We start from the raw sequence: 19,518 nt of genomic DNA on the forward strand, positions 1-19,518 counted from the left end.
ACAAACATAAAGATAAGAACTATTTGATGGGCGGGAAAGTTAGACAATAACTAGCACGGTGGCCTTTGTAAGTCATAATCTGTCTCAATGCTTCACTGATTCAAAGAACTGATAAACTGTTTTTTTAGTACTGATTAACTGCACAAACCTGATATGCATGTTTCGCTTCACCATTGCAGTTTTTAATCCGGGAATTGTTAGAAAAAGGTTAGAGACTACGTATCTTTCTTTCTTTCTTTCTTTCGTTCTTTCTTTCTTTCTTGTCTGTATGCCTGCCTTCATGTCTGTCTGTTTTAAAATGTAGTCCTTTTTTGCTGTTATAGACAAATCGTGGGAATTAATTGAATGGGCAGAAATGGACGCCTCTCTGGACACTGTAAAGAGAAAAGACATTCTTCAATCTGTAGTTCACAAGGGGGATGTTGTTGATGTCAAGTATGAAGATGAAAGCTCTCCTGCTCTTATTCTCAAGCTGAATGGTGAGATTGGTGAAGGAGTGAATGCATGCATTTTATTTTTCCTGGTTGAACTATTCATTTGAAATAATGAGCCTTTCCTGTACACAAAATAAGGACAAGCTACTGAAATGTCTAAACATTTTTTAGAAGAGAGAAGGCAAAAAGAGGAGTGCAAGCTGCCTGAAAGAGAGCAATAAAAAGGAATATAATATTTAGTCCAGAAAACAGCCCACCATCAAGTCCAGAAGAGATTTCAAAAAGTAAAATATAACTTCCTGATAAATCAAGTTAACGTCGTTTAAGAGACAACATGTGTTTTTTGCTGTTGGGTGACTTTAAATTTGTCTCTCAATTTAGGTTGAAAAAAACATAAAATGACACACTGTTGCTTAAAAAAATAGAAGAAAAAAAACAAAGAAAATGACACAATACCTGTACATGACCTGAGAAAAGAAATCAAAGCCTTGAGAGCAGAGAATCAGCAACTAAATATACAGTATAAATACATAGTTTTAGGGCTGTCAACGTTAACGCGTTAACGCATGCGATTTTTTTTTTTCAGATTTAAGCCCATTGCACATTGAGTCCGACATTTGCGTCCGAAATTTCGGCAGGTTAAAAAATAAATACGACCTCACGTTGTGTCAATCACATTTACAAACTGCCTCCGATAATATCGTCCGTCATAACAAAATTCGGACCGGGTTCGATTTTCTGCGTTTTCGCATCCGTTGCAAGCATTTTGAGAGGCGTTTTATAACAATTCAGAGACACCGTACAAACCAGAGGCAAATACGAAAAAACGCATACGAAAATTTCGGACTGTATGTGCAAAGACCTTAACGCGTTAAAAATATTCAACGCAATTAACGCTGCATCCGTTTGTTGTGTGTCATCCTTTGTCTAGGCTACATTATATAATCACGCTCTTATTCGTGTACAGGCTTTTAAACCACTTAAGCGCATTTTGAAACAGTTGTTTTGTTCAGTGAAGATAGACCGCTTCTAGCTGTGGGACGCGGCAAAACGCAACGCGAGGTTCAGTCTGGTGTGTACAGTCACGGGCTTAAGGCTGCGTCAGTGAATATCTGTCAGAATCTGTCAGACAGCGCACCAGTATTAGTTCTCTTTTGTGCTTGAATGAATAAAACCACACAAGATTATGACAGAAAGCCCGTTTTGTATAGCATTTTCATAAGCACAGACTTCAATGTGTTAAATAAAATCTTAAATGAATGCAAAGAGTTGTGAAAATGGGAGTGGCGTTCTTAAACCTACTGCTGTGACTCCTGTCACTAATGTTAATCAAAGATCAGAAGAAATGAGGAATTCAATGTGTTAGCTTTAATGAAAATTCTTGTGTATTTAATTTTGAATATAGCATTAAAGACTGTATTTGTGTTTGAGAACTTCTATTCAATTTCTGTATATTTCCTACCTATTAGACATGATAGCTCCCAGTTATACTTTTGAATGGCTATAATTAATGTTAGAATAAATAAAAAGTAATCAATTTAATAGCGACATCAGTAACGGTACTAATATCAGAATGTTGGCTTTCATTCATAAAATGATGCTGTTAAAGAAATCAGTTGTTTCTACATTAATTTGAATCTTAAATGTAAAATTATTAGATTGTAAAAGTATATTATAAAACATTAATATTATGTGCGATTAATCGAGATTAATCACAGAAAAAATGTGTGATTAATCAGATTATTTTTTTTAATCGATTGACAGCACTAATTATAGATTTTTTGCTGTAATGAATGAGTTCATTTAAACACTGTTTTCTTTCTTTAGAGAGTATTAACAGAATTGCGGAGTTGCTGCAGCAGTGTAAACAAGCTTGCTGTGCCAACTGAACTGGACCACGTGAGGGTTAAGTAATCCACAGATAACAACTGTGTCAGTACTAAACAAAACACATAAGACTAGTAGACCTGACAACAAGTTGAAGGTGAGTATAAATAGAGTCCTGGTTAATAGGCTGCAGGTGTTAATATGGGAAGTGTAGTTCATAGTATCAAAAGTCCAGGGATTGTGAACGAGTGAATCCGGGCAAGGGCACTGGTGCAGGGGGCGTGGTCGGTGTAGGCACTGAGTCTGTTACAGTGAGAATACTATTTTTAGATTTTAGTCTATTACATTTTTTGTGTGATTTAAGAAAACATAAGTTTTTGTAAAACACAGATTAAAAATATTGCCATTCAATTTATTATTTAATGTGTATTGCACAAGGTTGAAATCCATAGAAAACGAAACATTGCAAAGGATACATTCCAAGTGTGTGGTGGTAGAGGGGGCACATCATGGTCAGCCATGATCAAGGATTTAGCCGTGGCTGTTTTTGGAAGGAGCATGTTAGCTACTAATAGCCTTTCTGGGAGAATTTGAAATGCCAACAAAGAATCACAAGCCAAGCCTCCTTTGGACCCACAAAAGTGGAACTTATTATATAGGTATAAAAGTGTTGAAGGTCTTTAAAGGAATAGTTCATCTAAAAATGAAAAATTTTCTTCATCATTTTCTCACCCTCAGTTGTTACAAATGAAGAAATTTGTAACTAAGCCGTTTTGGGTCACCATTGACTCCCATATTCAGACAAAAGACTACTATGGGAGTCAATGGTGACCCAAAACAGCTTAGTTACAAACTTTGTGATTTGTGTTTAGCACAACAAGGAAATGTATTAAGGTTTGAAAGAACTGCAGGGTGAGCAAATGATGACAAAATGTTTCATTTTTGGGTGAATTATTCCCCAAATTCTCTCATAACAAGTATCTGACAGTGTATTTACATTTCTCTTTCAGACACTGTTCAGAAGAAATTTCCAGCAAGTCCCCAAAAGTTTCTTCGGGCTGCTGATGAACATAAACTTCTTAGCAGGTTTTACATTCTATTTATGTTTTATATTTTAAGTGTTATACACATTTTGTTTCACATATCAACTAATCTGTGAAATGGTCATTTACCGTTTTTATATTTACAGTACCTTATATTTGAGCATTTATATACATATCTCACAGAAGTGAGTACACCCCTCACATTTTTGTAAATATTTTATTATATCTATTCATGTGACAACACTTTCACTTTCACACTGAATAAATGAAACTTTGCCACAATATAAAGTAGTGAGTGTACAGCTTGTATAACAGTGTAAATTTGCTGTACCCTCAAAATAACTCAACACACAGCCGTTAATGTCTAAACCGCTGGCAACAAAAGTGAGTAAACCACTGTTAGCCTGTCAGTGCTCAGACCACACGCTGCACACTGCATCAAATTGGTCTGCATGGCTGTCATCTCAGAAGGAAGCCTCTTCTAAAGATGATGCACAAGAAAGCCCGCAAACAGTTTGCTGAAGACACGCAGACTAAGGACATGGATTACTAGAACCGTGTCCTGTGGTCTGATGAGACCAAGATAAACTTATTTGGTTCAGATGGTGTCAAGCTTGTGTGGCGGCAACAAGGTGGGGATTACAAAGACAAGTGTGTCTTGCCTACAGTCAAGCATGTTGGTGGGAGTGTCATGGTCTGGGGCTGCATGAGTGCTGCCGGCACTGGGGAGCTACAGTTCATTGAGGGAACCATGAATGCCAACATGTACTGTGACATACTGAAGCAGAGCATGAACCCCTCCCTTCGGAGACTTGGCCGCAGGGCAGTATTCCAACACGATAACGACCCCAAACACACCTCCAAGACGACCACTGCCTTGCTAAAGAAGCTGAGGGTAAAGGTGAAGACCTAAACCCTATTGAGCATCTGTGGGGCATCCTCAAACAGAAGGTGGAGGAGCGCATGGTCTCTAACATCCACCAGCTCCATGATGTCGTCATGGAGGAGTGGAAGAGGACTCCAGTGACAACCTGTGAAGCTCTGGTGAACTCCAAGAGGGTTAAGGCAGTGCTGAAAAATAATGGTGGCCACACAAAATATTGACACTTTGGGCCCAATTTGGACATTTTCACTTAGGGGTGTACTCACTTTTGTTGCCAGCGGTTTAGACATTAATGGCTGTGTTGAGTTATTTTTAGGGGACAGCAAATTTACACTGTCATACAAGCTGTACACTCACTACTTTACATTGTAGCAAAGTGGCATTTCTTCAGTGTTGTCACATGAAAAGATATAATAAAATATTTACTAAAATGTGAGGGGTGTACTCACTTCTGTGAGATACTGTATGTACTGTATACTCATATTTTCTCAGGCAACATAAGTAAGAAAGACACTGTTACGCTTGCAACACTGAGTGGACATAAGAGGTGAGGGCAAATTCACTACAACATAGCATGTATTATTTATAAATGTTTTATTAGCTAAGTTTTGTCTCTCTTTTTCCAGAGTCCAGAGTTATTGGTTTCTGCAGAAGGATGGGCCACGTTCTGTTCAGAGTGTTCATTTTCTTCACACTTGTCTCATCTTTCCACGTTCTTTTGATTAATAAATGATTAATAATTAACATTTTCTGAAGTCGTTTTTAATTTTTTGTTGGTATTTAAATTTGAGACACATAACATTGCTTTTTAAAAGTTTTTTGCTAGAAGGCCCTGAATATCCCTTCGGCAGTCCAACAGGATGAGTATGCATAATAGTTCATTAGATTCCTGCAGAAGTCCTGTAGGAACTGAACACTTTAGCTTTCCCTGTTGCATTAAAAAAAGGTCGTGCTCACTGACAAAAAAATGAGGATATTCGTGTCCATGAACACGAATGAAAAGATTCCATATTTCGTGGATATGCCACGAACTGCCGTTAGACTGGATTGGACTGTATACATAACCTTTTTTTTGTTCTCTTTATAGTATCTATACAGTACTCTATATACATATATATATATATAGCCGTATAAAAAAATAAGAAACCATTCAAAATTTCCATTTTATCAGCATTTCTAGATGTATTGTGGTCTTTTCAGTACAGAGTCTGTTGAATTTCAACTAAATAAAACCGCAGGAGTGACAAGTCATCCAACAACAATGTGACAGCATGACAAGTGTGATTATTACATATAAATTAAATGTTGAACTTTTCCTAAATACATGTACAACATTCATTTTAGTATGGTTATAATACTGCAGGAGTAACAAACCAACCTGTGTGTGCGTGTGTGACTTGCGTGCGGCAGGCCAGTGCAAGTCAGATAATATCACATCTACTGGTATAATATTAAAGCAGGCTAGATTAAAAACACTTTTAGAGTACAGCATAATTTTATAATTAAGTCATGTACAGAATGTCCCATCAGGAGCGTTTTTACTTATAACACATTTACGGAATATTTGTTAAAATGGGCTCTTTGTTGTCTTAAACATTTTTAAAGATAAGTAGGGCACTTGCCATATTGTGACGCTTCATGCCTTAAACTGAGTTCACAATGTCTTGAGCTCAAATACCTTCCTGTATAAATATCCTCCAGAAGTCATGTTTGTCTCGTATTTATGTTTTGTCTGTTTCGTTCCTCGACACAGCATTTATATTTAGCAATTAAGTATAGCTGAATGTGCTTCTCTTCTTCACAGCAAAATGTCCAGTGTTGTTTTGAGTTCTTTTTTTAGTGTTAAATTACCAGAGTTAAAAAGTGTTGATTCTGGTGTTGATTTGAATGTCATCCGCACTTACAGTGTAAATCAATGGTCAGAGTCAGTGTAATTACATTGAGTTGATGTTAGATGATACTTGAGCGGAGTATATCCAATTTCCGGTCATTGCGCATTACTTCCTTTTTGACTAATGGCGGACAACCACGAGGAGACGGCAGTGCTCAAATAGGTATAATACATTTTTTATAACTTAATTCTTTATATATATTACTTACTGTTCTATACATTTTCAGCTCGCTAACGTTATTTTCTTTCTGATAATAATAACCGACTGGAGCTGGAGCAAAGAGCAGCCTCAAAGTTAAGATTAATAACGTTGTTTTCAAGACTTAAGTTAATCATGATGAACAGTTTCCATATTTAAACTGGGTTTGTAATATTTAAGAATTTATGGTCCTTGAATAACACATTCATTTCTGTGATTATAAACTGTTTACTGCATTAAAAGAGACGCAACCCATTTTCGCCACTTCTCGTTGTTAAAGTTATGTGCGTTGCCAAATAATGGCACAGAAACGCATACGATTCAAATTTTAGTGTCTTGCAGTGTTTTCACGAGTATCTATATTGAGTTAACGTTATTTAAACGGAACTCACCGGGGTTGCCCTCACAAACAGTGCTAATAATAAAAGCTAAACGACAAGAAACAGCTCTGAAAAAGCGCACTGTGGAATTTATATTCCTGGCCAGGTATGATATTAACTGTTTCCATGTTTGCTAGTGATATCTTATGTATACATGCATATAACACTACCTCTACTTACTAAATTATCCATTTGCACAAGTGTACATACAATATGTTTATTCTACTATATACTACCCTGTACAATGTCTCTTATATTGTTATTATCCCCATTTTCTGTAAAATAGTCTTATTTTATATATGCACAATTTAGAATCTTTAGACTGTAAATCGTATTATATTGTATTGTCATTGTGTGTGAATGTCCTGTACTAGAAGCTTCCAACACCAAAGAAAATTCCTTGTGTGTGCAAGCACACTTGGCAATAAAGCTCTTCTGATTCTGATCTTTCTGATATGCATATGTGCCTGACGAGCGCGCACTGAACATGCCATGGCGCCAAATTCTTCAATTCACTTAAACGGTGAATCTGAGAAATGGCATGGCTTAACAATTATGTGATCCTGCCAGGATGATGACAGTGACCAATATAACTGCTACTTTTAACCCTTTTTACGGTGCTTTAGACAAAACGTGTTGTAAAAAAATCGATTAGCAGTAAACTGTATTTTTAACGTTAATGCAGGTTTTTGCCTGCATAGAGAATTATTATCTATAAACACAATTTTGTGAGGTGATTTCATGAAAAACGAACAATTGCTGTACTTTAATAAATTATCATCTGGAATTGCAGCTGCGCCATTACGCCACTTTGGTACGTGGCGCTCTATCGTCATCAACACAGTGAGGCGCTGACAAAACTTTAAAGAGAGAAAAGGAGAAAGCTTTTTTTGTTCCGTATTGTTCAAGACGATGATGTTTATTCTTGGAAATGCATCTAAAAATCGGTTTATCTTACGTTTGAGTTATTTTAAGTATCAATAATACAGCCGCAACAATAGGTGGCGCCAAATACGTGTAAAACGAGTTTACCCTTATGATTCGGACTGAAGCAACCATTCCGGTTAAAAATGCTAACAGTCATAAAAAAACTCGTCTATTTTTTCTCTTAGAAGTGGAATTTTATTGTAGTCTTGCAATCTGCTTATGTTAATAAAATGTTGGTAGGCTACATGGGTCCACATTGAGGTTTATAACCTAAATAATATTAAATTGTACAATTGGTTTATGGTATGCTATAAACTTAAATGTTTTTAAAAGCGATTGTTGATGCATTTTCCATTTTCCAGTATTTACCATACTTTATTTACAATATATACAACTATGAGGTAAAAGTTTGTGAAGAAACCTCAACAGATTTGCTTTCTCTTCAACAGCTTTCGTCATGATGGTTAAAGTTCAGTATCAAGGTGTGAAGAAATTTATAAAATTGCTTAACGATTTTACATTCCAACATTTTCTCAGTGAAGGTAAGTTATTTGTAGCTTGTGCTTATGTTTAGAAATCTGCTTATTATAAACGGTCATATAGCAGCTTTATGATGTGATGAGCTGACATCAGAAGTCCAGATTTGGCTCTTGCCATTGATGTTTTACTTATTCAGTAAATATGAAAAATAAATTAAAATGTCTGTTTATTTGATAAAATTATATTTCAGTTAAAAGCAAATTCGGGCTTGCTAGAACTGCAGTTCTTCAAGTCTTTGATGACACGGACACCAGTGTGGAGTACGACATCTTCCAAGAATTGATTGAAGCCAGTCCAAATTTATGCTTAACTATAAGATGTCTGGAAGAAATTTCTGCTGGCCTGCCTGGGGTAAATATAAATCTATAANCCAGTGTGGAGTACGACATCTTCCAAGAATTGATTGAAGCCAGTCCAAATTTATGCTTAACTATAAGATGTCTGGAAGAAATTTCTGCTGGCCTGCCTGGGGTAAATATAAATCTTTAATTTTATAAATATAGTGACAATTCAGACTTTATTTCAAGGACTTCAGTGTAGCAATAGCCAACTTTGAGATAAAAAATGTATTTGGGAAAGACAAACACATTTACTCTCGTTCATATAGTAGATACTTGTATTGAAATTATCTTAAATGAGGAACATAACAAACGATTAATCTTGAGGCAACACCACACAAAACAATAGAGACACAATGATACATATGTTGGGCATTCTTAATTTTACCTGTGTTGTCATTGTTGTGCTTGATGGAACATTTTCTAAACTCGTAAAGTTTTGGATCAGAGTGTAAAAGGTTTGTCTGTAGTCTTGTTTAAATAATGCCTTTCCAGAAAACATGATCATCACAATCACAGCATCATCAACCCCCAGCACTTGCACTGATACTCTTTCAGTCTCTTCCACTGACCATGAGGAAAGAGACCCAGCAATTTCCTTCCTTGTCCATACAGCAGATGAAGTTGACGTTATGCAAAAGATGAAGGAAACTTTCAAGCATAGACAAGAACTTGTACACAACTCTGGAAGATCAGCTGACATCCTTAATATCTTTCCAAGATTTTTGGATGCGAAAGGATTGGTAAATATAGCATTACTCCTTTACAAATATTAAAGTTTTAAGTTCGATTTAGATTTGCTGGTTTTATGTAATTTTTACAAAAGTAATGACTACTCATAGATTTATCACTCTTACTCTTACTTAGACATACACCTCTCAGACGTGGTCACATAGAGTTCAAGTAAATCAAATATCTTGAAATATGCTTCTTCATTAGGTAAATCAGGACTTTGCTCTGCTGTTCAATGCCGAAACATCCAACAAGTTGCTTGAGAGGTGGGAGATGGCATTCAAGCATAAGGTCATCAATGAAGCCAAATCTCTTACTTCTACAGCAGAAATCCTGTGTCTTCTCAGTGCAGCAGAGGGCCAAGGATCGGAAAATGGTTGGCATGATTGTTATTGTTTCTGATTTGATTTGGTTTTTTGAGTACTAATACATATTATCCTATATTATCCCCTCCCCTACAACCACTAAATCAGACTGGGACAGTGATATGTCATCTATCCTGCTACTGGTGCTTCTCTTGCCACCTTCTCCAGGGAGGAAGAAGACTAAGATCAGTCCAACAGAGGCAGTTGATAGACTTGTGCATTTTCATAAGGTAAAACTTAAAATACTGTTGCAGCGTCTTTGTGTGATCTCAATGTGTAAGTTATTATGGTTGTAAATACTGTACACCATTTAAATGTATGTTTTGGACATTCTGTTGGTCTACAGAGCTTGGATTTCCTTAAAAAATTCTTCAGTTGATTTCTGATGATGTAAGTCACATGTATCTTGGGTGGCCTGAGGGTGTGTCAGCACCTTTTTTGGGTGAAATGTTGGGTGATCAAACTGGTTTTCTTTTCACAATAAATTAAGGAGGTTTGAACTTTTTATATTATGTTTTTTTGTGTGTGAATAAGTGAAGTTTCTTTTTTATATAATTTTTTAATTAAGATTTTTCCCTCTTGTGTATTTTTCAGTCTTGCACCAGTATTGAAACCCATCTCAGTGAAAGGGAGGGCTGCCAGCTATACCTACTTGGATTAGGAAGGTTCAAGGGCAGAATCGAGAAATTCTATGTGGTTGTGGACACATTAAAGCCAAAACTCTAAGGTTCTACAGGCCTTTTGATCTACAGCGTCCATATGGGTCAGACGGTGAATATGTTGTTCCTTCATTTATGTTGGTTTGACATGTTTATTTGTTCAAAATAAAAGATCAAACTGAGACAGTATGTTGGCTCTTCTTTAATTGATTTATACATGTATTTACTTTATCATCGTTATAGATTAAATTAAATTACCTTAATCAGGACATGTATAACACTAAATTAGTGTCCAATTAACTCACATAGTGTTAAACTATTGACACATTATAGTGTAGTTTCAACACTTATTTGGTGTAAATGAAGCCTTTGAGGAATTAAAAAGCACACTAGTGGTGTTAAAGCTGAACACTCCAAGTGTTTTTATAACACTGTGCAAGTGTAAAAAATATAACACTTTTAAAAATGTTAATTTAACTCGATTTAGTGTGGACCTATATAAACCCCGAAAAGAGTTGATTTTCACACTGCTGGTGTGAATTTAACACTCTGAAATTTGCTGTGTTCTTAGTGCATCAGAAACTTCCAAGACAAAGTGAGCTGTTGTGAAACTGAAATATGTTTTCTGTTTCACTTCACACATTTCACACACATTTTCTTTACTAGACAAAAACGGCATGCTTACTCAGTTGTTAAATCGCTCTGGATAAAAGCACTGCTAAATGAACAAATGTGTATTTTAAAGTGCAATATGTAAATCATCTTATTGTAAAGCGTACAAACATTTGTGATCTTAAAATGTTTTGAAAACGAAATACAGAAAAGCTTTTTTTATTTTATGTTAACTTTAGAAGGAAGTTCAGCCTTCTCCATTTTGTTTAAATCAGCGCAAAATAAGGTTTCAGACACAGTATTGTGTATTTAGAAGAATATAAGAACAAAAAAAGAGAATGAAACATACACAGAAAGAGAGCCCAGTTTAAGTATTTATGCTCATAAATCTTTGGATACAGTAGTTTTATTGCACTGTATGTTGACTAAGTTACGCAATTATCATAATCCAGTTTACTTACTAAAAAGCACTGTACCTTAAAAGTAACATTTTTAAATTTGTACACAAAAGATAAACATACACCTAAGGGTAAAAAATAAAGTATTTTTATTTCTTTTTTGACATCAACAATTTCCCTAAAAGCTTCTCCTCTAAACATTCAATAAGAATAGGATCTATGTTCGGGTCCACTTTATTAGCAAACCAGTGACCATAGTTAAGAAGCCATCTGAGCTCACCAACACCATAAACACACACAGACCGTATGTGCTCACCAGTGCAGGGTGGGTAAAGATTTTTTTCTAAATTCTTCCACTTCACCAGACGAGTTTTACTTGTCAGTTCTGTGATGTCGGGGTCAGATCTCATCACCTCTCCTGGTACTCCTGTCACACGAACCAGAGTTGCCCAAAAATGTTCATCAGGTGAGTATGTGTCCTCAGACCAATTCAAGAAATCTTTGTCTAGAGGACTCCACTGAACAAAAAGTGCAAATTCCCGTGAGAGTGTAAAGTACGCACTGCCCACAAACATTTCTATGTTGTGAGGTGGTGGAGGTTTTTCCTCAGATGTTCTGACAGGATACTCATGGTATTCGGCTTTGTTATTTTTCAGAGCATGGTGAAAACTCCAGCGCTGCTTCTTTTCTCCAGGTCTCTTGCTCTCCATCATGTTCTTTCCTTTAAGCATCTTTAGATCTGACACCAGCTCAGCGTTCGTCCGCAGTGGAAAGTCCTGACCACACAGGTTGATGAAATACTTCCACTTGACCTCAGACTCCATGAGATCAGACAGGCAATTGAGATCCGCTTTGAGGCGTGAGATGCCTGCATACTGCACCCTCTCCAGCTTTGAGGCGATGAAGACGTTAGGGAGGCAGCGGGTCAGTCCTTGCATCGCTGATTTAAAGTCATCTGAAGACTTCTGGTCATAATGTATGCAATAAACATTATGTGGCATATAAATGGCCCTCAGTAACCTCTCCACTAGATCAGCATTCTTGTGAACAACCAAAGAGTAAGCAAGAGGAAACTCGCGCTCAAACTCAGAGCCTTGTATCGCATCAAAACCCTCTGATACAACAAACCGATCACAGTCAGAGGTGGCGTTCGCAATATTTTTGTCAGGTGGCCCCACATATTTTTTGTTTTTACGGACAACTAAACATTTTCCCACTTCCAAGGGTTCCATGTTATATACTGCAGAACAATTAATGCCATATTTGACAGTCAGTCGCCGTCTCTCAAACATTCCTGTGGATCCCAAGGTATTAAGGTGATCTTCATTTGAAAATACAATTGTAGAAACATACACAAGGAGTATCAAGATTATAAAGAAAGCAATGACCTTTGTCAGTATGCGCTGAAGCCACAATCTTCTCATTCTGTGGGGAAAATAGAGGCTCTGTTAGTAATTCATGTCTCTGTGTGTCTTACAGAGGCTCAAACTCTGAAGAATGAAGTAATTTGAGGAAGCACAAGGTCTGACTTGTGCCATGAGTTTTTTTACTCAAAAAAGCGCACACACACAAGCTCATACAAACATTAACACTAAATTTAACCTAGTGCCCCAGTTATGTATAACCTCTTTTGTGACTATGCCCGCTATATAAAACAATAGCCTAATTATTGTTTTTGGCAGAATGAATATAATTTGTGTTAACATAAGTTTACTACAAATATAATGGTTAAATTATGGCTCATGTAGCTAGAATATGATACATTGGTAGTTTGTTAACAACAAGGGTCATTTTGTAAAGATAGATATGAGATAAAAGGCGCCTATAAGCAGACATACTGTATCTTTCAAATGTAACTGCAAACCAAAATTATAAAGACCAACCCAGAAGTGTTTTTTAAACCTTAAATGAGTTTGCATCAAACAAATCGTTAAGTGTTTGAGCCCATTTTTAATGATAACATTTACTGTAACACTCCCCTGTCTTATCTAGTCGTTCAGTAGAAAACAGGAAAAAGGTATTTTTATGTCTACTACTTCCTCTATCCGCCTCAAGTGTGAAAGTGACGATAAGTAAAACAAACTAAACATACATGTGCTATATTTATAGTTGTAGATGTCGAACCAAAGCATAAACTTGTAACGTTAGACCGTAAGTGAAACTTACCTAATGGTGCCGTTACCGTTACATCGCTGGCATTGAAAGAGAAATTTAAAGTCTGTCGTCAGTGTCTAAAAAATAAAATAACACTCCATTTCGCCAGATGACAGGTCGAACTTGATCAACTTTTGCAAATCCATGAATGAGATAACGTTAGTGTATGCACGAGGAAAGCTTGAGAAAACTACTCCAGTGTTGAGAAATCCACTATCACTCGCAGCGTCTCCCTTTGCGCTATCTATTTACACCGCTATATAGAGAAACGATTCCCAGCCCCATGACTTACAGAAAACGTGCTGCACTCTACCGTATGGAGTTATGATTATTGAAACAACGTTTTTTATGGTTCCCCCAAGGACCCCAGGAAGAAAAACGGGGTGGAGCTAAACGCTAAAATGTCTGAAAGGTGCATGTATGAGGATCAAAAAGGAAAACGACAAAGGCTACTTTTCGGCCCCTAAAGCTTAGCCTCTTTTTGCTTAAATGATGATGGAAGGTCTGCTTTACATAAAGGCTATGAGCTATAGAAAAATAGTTTGTACACAGTTTACACAGTCGTGTATATTACGACGATAGCTTTATGCAAATACATGTGATTTGTGATCAAGGTCAAGCAGGTCTACATTTTCATATTATTTGTATACTGCCCATACGAGCCGCAAATTCCGTCATACCAGCATCGCTTCAGCGGGGTTTCCGACACTTTTCCAAGCAACTTTTGCGAAACTCATCGCACATTTATGTGCTTTGAACAGCAGCTCGAGCACAGATATCTTAGACTATAAGTGCTGTCGACGGCATTGTTTTCGCAGCAGCTGCATGTGTTCTCTTCTGAATAATCACCTCATATGCCCTATTCGTTTTTAAGACTTTACCATCCACTTTGAGATGTTTGAAAGGCCTAAAGTTGTGCTGCTCGCATTGTAGCTACGTATTTCACGTATGCAGCTATTTTTTTATTAGAAATTCAATTTTAACCTTGGATATAGTTTCCCCACTTCGAAAAGGGTTTTTGTGATATTTGCAAATCAGTCGTGGCTTGATCAAGGCGTGTTATCTTCTCATCTAGAAAAGAAATCTTTGTCACAGCATTAAACCGAGAAGTTTGTCATTTGTAGAATACAATGTATGTGCGCTAAAAAATATATATCTGCATTGTTTTAAGTGGTTTGCCAAAAAGTGCTATATTAAAAAATGTCATGCACATATTTTGAAAATATTTTATATGTTGCGTTAAATTCAATCTCTGAAATGACACAGGCCTACGTTTAAAAACGTCAGACTGGACTCTTGGAGGAGGGCACGAGGTGCTCGTGCAAAGGTGTTAACGCTGTTGGGCGAATTTGATTTCGACCTACACCAAAGGTTATTACTCCACCCACTTATTAACCTCGAAACCAGTGAGTCAGTGAATGTCTGTTTGTTTATCATAATATGCCCCTGTGTGTTCGGCGACGCTTGGCAAAAGGTTACAGATGATTAAGGTTTCCTGTGAGCCTTCAGTGTATATATAAACTTTCTGATACACGGTAGTTTGCATTTTTATCAGTTTTTTTCGTAATAAATACCATAACCAAGCTTAATTATATCATTGTATATCATAGGATATACTCATATTTTGATTGTTTAATCAAACCTGAGTGGGCATTTACACCATATATTATTACAAACATGCCCCTAGATGTTACCTGAAATACATTTTAAAGGGGTGGTGCAACGGTGCGTCATGCATTCAGACTTCTTTACAATGTTAAACGTGCCGTCTTCTCATGCTTAACATGGTCAACTTGTCAAAAAACGAGTTGGGCGTATTATGTAGTATTTCTGTGCTCGATACACTCCCCCAGCAATCTTTCGGAAAGTTTTTTTCGAACATATAAAACTGTTTCGTAACATTTTTACTTAGTCCCTTATTGGACAATTCTCCCGGAAAAGCACGCGACACGCCCACGCGGCAGCAAGGAGAACATCACTTTCACTTGTGTGCAGGAGAGAGAGAGCATACGTTCGCAAAGTTCAGGTGCTTATTTGTTCACTGCATTTGGGTGATGAATGTTATATAAACGGTTGATATAACGCTGGATTTGGAGATCGTTTGAAACTGATATATGGAGCCGTCCCAGCGCTAAAAGATGCCGGACATGAACCCCTTGTGGTGCGTGAAACTGATGTCTGTGTTTTGACCCAAACCCCCCACCAATTTTGATAAAGGTGGCAAATTGTGCCATCTGCCGGACAAACAGAAATACTGCCGAAACAAGCATGGAATAAAGTAAAATGTCCCTAAAATTATGAATTTATCTAAATGGAACATACTCTGACTCATCAAACTAAAAAAAGAACCGCTTAAATATAATTCATATCAAACTGTTAATAAAACAACAATTTACAAAATACGCTGAACAATTCAAACAAAATACCAAAATAAAGCCTTTATTGTAGGAACAGCTGCAAATGGATACATAGTGCCTGTAGTAGCTTTACTCGGAATGTTAATGCAATAACAAAATAAAGAACAGTTAAAATAATAAATAGGAATCACAGAAATAAATGAACACAGTTTGGATGAAATCCAAATGAGTCATGCGCTTTGCTGGAAAACATGTTTCTTTGGACACATTCTAGTGCTTTGTGTTTGTGTCACTTTCTTTTCTGGAAATCCCTTATGAGGGCGTCCAGCTGTTAAAACCACATAAAAAGTTTGAGTTAGGGTTAATTAGTATACTTAAGTAAATTATAAGCATAAGTAAATTGTAAATAATTAGTAAATATTGTATTTATTATATGATTATGCATTTACTATTTAAACAAAACAATATATGTACCCACCAGTAATGTCTTTAGTATGTTTCTTCCGTTAGGTCTCAAAAAGCTGCATTTTCCTGCTTCACAGAGTTTTATTTCAGCTGAAACCTGTCACAGAAAGCACACCCTTATGGATAGGTAATGATGATACTTTCCATCACTTATTCATTGCTAAAATCTATTATTTAGATTTGTGAGGGACACAAATGACACATTGTCGTAATACATTTATCTTGAGTAAAAATGTCTGTTTTAAAGGGATAGTTCACCTAACAATTAAATAATTTACTCCCACATGTCATTCTAAACCTGACTTTCTTCTACAGAACACAAATAATATTTCGAAGAATATTGGTAACCAAATAACACTGGCCCTTATTGACTTGCATTTAATGGACACAAAACTACTGAGACATTTATCAGAATATCTTTCTTTTGTGTTCCACAGATGAAAAAGTCAAACAGGCTTTGAATGACACGAAAGTGAATAAATGATGACAGAATTTTATTGTTATCCCTTTAACTTGAAAGTTCCTGAACGTAGAAATATCAAACGGTGCCATCTAGCGGTCAAATAAAAAACAAGATTAAATATATCACCAAATACAATTGAAACAAATAAAATTGAACTCCTACTAAAAAAGCTTAGCAACAGAAACCATCACAGCAATTCGAATAAACATTTTGGCTAAATATAACTAAGGTAGAATTTAACAGGCGTTTGTACTTCAATTTACCTTTAAGTATATCAGGCTATTTAATAATATTCTGATAGCAATAGCATAGTTAACACACCTCTGAGGCGTCGTAAGCATCAATCTCTCTCTTTCCTCCAGGGTACCAGCCATGAGACCAGTGCTGAGAGAGGGCAAACTGGGCACTTAGACACAGCAGCATCCCCATCACCAAAAACAGCCTGCAGACGTTCAACATAACTGCGGAAAACAGTCAGATTAGAATAGAGATTTTAGAGTGAGAGAGTAGTTCTGGTCTATAATGGACAAAATGTCTGATTTGCTGAATTCATCAGCCTAACAGTTTGTAGATTTTGAATTACCATAGACACAATATAATAAATGATGTTGATAAAATATCAAACAAAAACAGCATTAATTATTGTGTCATTTTGGATACTTAAATATGAATAAGAATATGAAACCCTATCCATCATTCCGACTCATTTTGACCCCAAAACACATTGAATTTTACTCTAATGTAAACTTTATGCTTTAAGCAAGATTGTGTATGCTTTAAAGTCAAGACTGTGGGTTTAATTCTTATGAAACACATACTAACAAAATGTCTGTCTAGCAAATAATGATCTACTTTAAAAAGGAAGTTTATCCATAAGTGAAAAGTGTACCATAATTTACTCATACACATATAATATCCATGTTTTGAACAACATGAGGTTGAATAAATCACAGAATTTTTATTTTTTGGTGAATTATCCCTTTAACTACATATTATGATAAAGCAGATATAATGACCAGTAAAACACAGGCGAGTCCTTATTCAATTTTTTTCCAATTACATCCCAAATTAAACAACCATAATTCTTACCTTTATCTTTCAACAGGTCTCTCGGATTATTTTCTATAGCAGTTCCTCTTCTGAAGTTCTGATCTCAGTAATGCTGATACAATCTTTCCCTCAGTGAGCAGTTCAATGGAAGTACAGAGATTCAGTCATCCACTCATTCTCTGGATTCTTCCTCCTCCTCTTCCTCACAATTTATGTCCCACACCAGCTCTCCCCTCCCTGCCCAAAAACACACACACCCTGACCTCCCGAGCGCTCACATACTTCGCCTGGTCAGTGTACATATTTTGGGAGTCTGTGTAAGATCAGCACAATTCCAATTATCATCTCCAAACACTATTGATCCCTATGGGACGATGTCCTTTTTTAAACCAAACACTTATACGACTGCACACATCCTTCATGATTCCCAGAAACACGCAACTGTTGGCAACTACGTCACATGCGCAAGTTTGACACAATCAATTTTCTTAGACGACCAAACGTGAACAAATCTTTATTTACACTATAACATGCCAAGGTGGCAATAAACTAGCATGAGAAAATTCACGATGAAAATGTTTTTGGAAAACAAAATTGTGCGGTCAAAATAATTTAAAAACTAGAAAATGTATTACTCTGTTAACAAATCGTCATTAATATTTCACACATGGCAACTCAATATTGACCCCAATATCATTCTAGATAAATGTGTTTCATTAAAAAGCCAACGTCTAGCTAATTTCCTTTGAGTTGTAAAAAGTGATCGTTCTGACCTCACATCTATCCTTTATGACCTTTGATTCCCCAAGATGCACATTGACCACAGACACCCACGAGCAGAAAGAGTGTACAAACACTCTAGCCTGACTTTGGTTTTAATGACAGAGAAGGTTCCCCCATAGGGTGACCCGAGCAGAGAAAGTGACGGCTGTCGTACGACTGACTCATCGCGGCATCTCAAGTTCTGATTGAGTTCCTATCAAACTGTGTTTAAACACGCACATGGGTATTGTCGAGCTAATCCATTCACACCACACATTGGTCACCAGGTCTAAAGGCCCAGGAAGGACAGGAGACAAGGTGACACGGGGTGACATGACTCACTGCCCATAAATTACCCCTTAGGGATCCATACAAGACCTACACATCTCGATGCAACTATGGAGTGTCACAGATGCTTTGAATTCGTAATTTTTGGGTACTGCAAATGCAAAGAATTATTTTTTTTGCTAAATTTGCTTTGGTATTCTGTGGAAGACGACGATTTTAAAGGGTCAAAAATGGGGAAGAATAGAAAAATAAAAGTTACATTACAAAAAAAAGTAACAGATGCTATTGTCTTGTACAGATACAGCTCTGATCAAGTCTAGTGTTTTGTGACTCTTTAAAGTAATGTTTCTCAACTGGGGCCTTGGCTTAATTTCAAGGGGGCATCAAGATGACTCAAATCCTCTAAATTCATTTTTAATCTAAATAAAAAAAATTTTTTAAACAAGAATACATATTTTAGTAATATCAAGGCTTCAGAATATTTTATTTGGGTAGAAACTGTGAGTGGGGAGAGCCTTCAAATATTGTTGGGGACAATAGGTGGCCTGGGCTGCATTCCCAAAAGCATCATAACCTTAAGTTGATCTTAAAACCACTGTCACCAATGGAGCTACGATCAACGTAGGCTTGTGATGCTTTTGGGAAACGCAGCCCTGGTCAACTTTCGTTTGCCAAAGAAAAAATAACATCAAACAGTTGAGTAAACTGGTAAACTGGAGTAAACAAAAGGTTGAGTAAAAGAGCCATAATA

General features: G+C 36.5%; 2 protein-coding genes across 2 annotated transcripts; both read right to left on the reverse strand.

Annotated features, from left to right (window-relative positions):
- Nucleotides 1–11,198: 11,198 nt before the first annotated feature.
- On the reverse strand, nt 11,199–14,136 carry LOC130570276 (beta-1,3-galactosyl-O-glycosyl-glycoprotein beta-1,6-N-acetylglucosaminyltransferase 4-like). The gene is made up of 2 exons (XM_057360502.1): nt 13,395–14,136; nt 11,199–12,653 (listed from the first exon to the last, which is right to left on the reverse strand). The coding sequence occupies exon 2, from the start codon at nt 12,650–12,652 to the stop codon at nt 11,378–11,380; it is 1,275 nt and encodes a 424-aa protein (XP_057216485.1). The 5' UTR covers nt 12,653; nt 13,395–14,136; the 3' UTR covers nt 11,199–11,377.
- Nucleotides 14,137–15,823: 1,687 nt separating this feature from the next.
- Nucleotides 15,824–19,416, reverse strand: gnrh2 (gonadotropin-releasing hormone 2). Its single transcript, XM_057359642.1, has 4 exons — nt 17,757–19,416; nt 16,989–17,128; nt 16,218–16,301; nt 15,824–16,067 (listed from the first exon to the last, which is right to left on the reverse strand). Exons 2-4 carry the CDS (start codon nt 17,124–17,126, stop codon nt 16,029–16,031), a joined length of 261 nt encoding a protein of 86 aa, XP_057215625.1. The 5' UTR covers nt 17,127–17,128; nt 17,757–19,416; the 3' UTR covers nt 15,824–16,028.
- Between the last annotated feature and the right edge of the window lie 102 nt (nt 19,417–19,518).

The sequence above is a fragment of the Triplophysa rosa genome, linkage group LG19, assembly GCF_024868665.1.
Source record: "Triplophysa rosa linkage group LG19, Trosa_1v2, whole genome shotgun sequence".
Lineage (NCBI taxonomy): Eukaryota > Metazoa > Chordata > Actinopteri > Cypriniformes > Nemacheilidae > Triplophysa > Triplophysa rosa.

Bases quoted from the DNA above. Each gene is read 5' to 3' on its own strand.
- gnrh2 (XM_057359642.1), bottom strand. From the start codon at position 17,126: ATGTTGAACGTCTGCAGGCTGTTTTTGGTGATGGGGATGCTGCTGTGT. The intron at 16,302-16,988 runs GTGTGTTAACTA...TTTCTGTGACAG, and splicing joins ATGCTTACGACGCCTCAGAG to GTTTCAGCTGAAATAAAACT. The intron at 16,068-16,217 runs GTGGGTACATAT...TGGTTTTAACAG, and splicing joins ACATACTAAAGACATTACTG to CTGGACGCCCTCATAAGGGA.
- LOC130570276 (XM_057360502.1), bottom strand. From the start codon at position 12,652: ATGAGAAGATTGTGGCTTCAGCGCATACTGACAAAGGTCATTGCTTTC.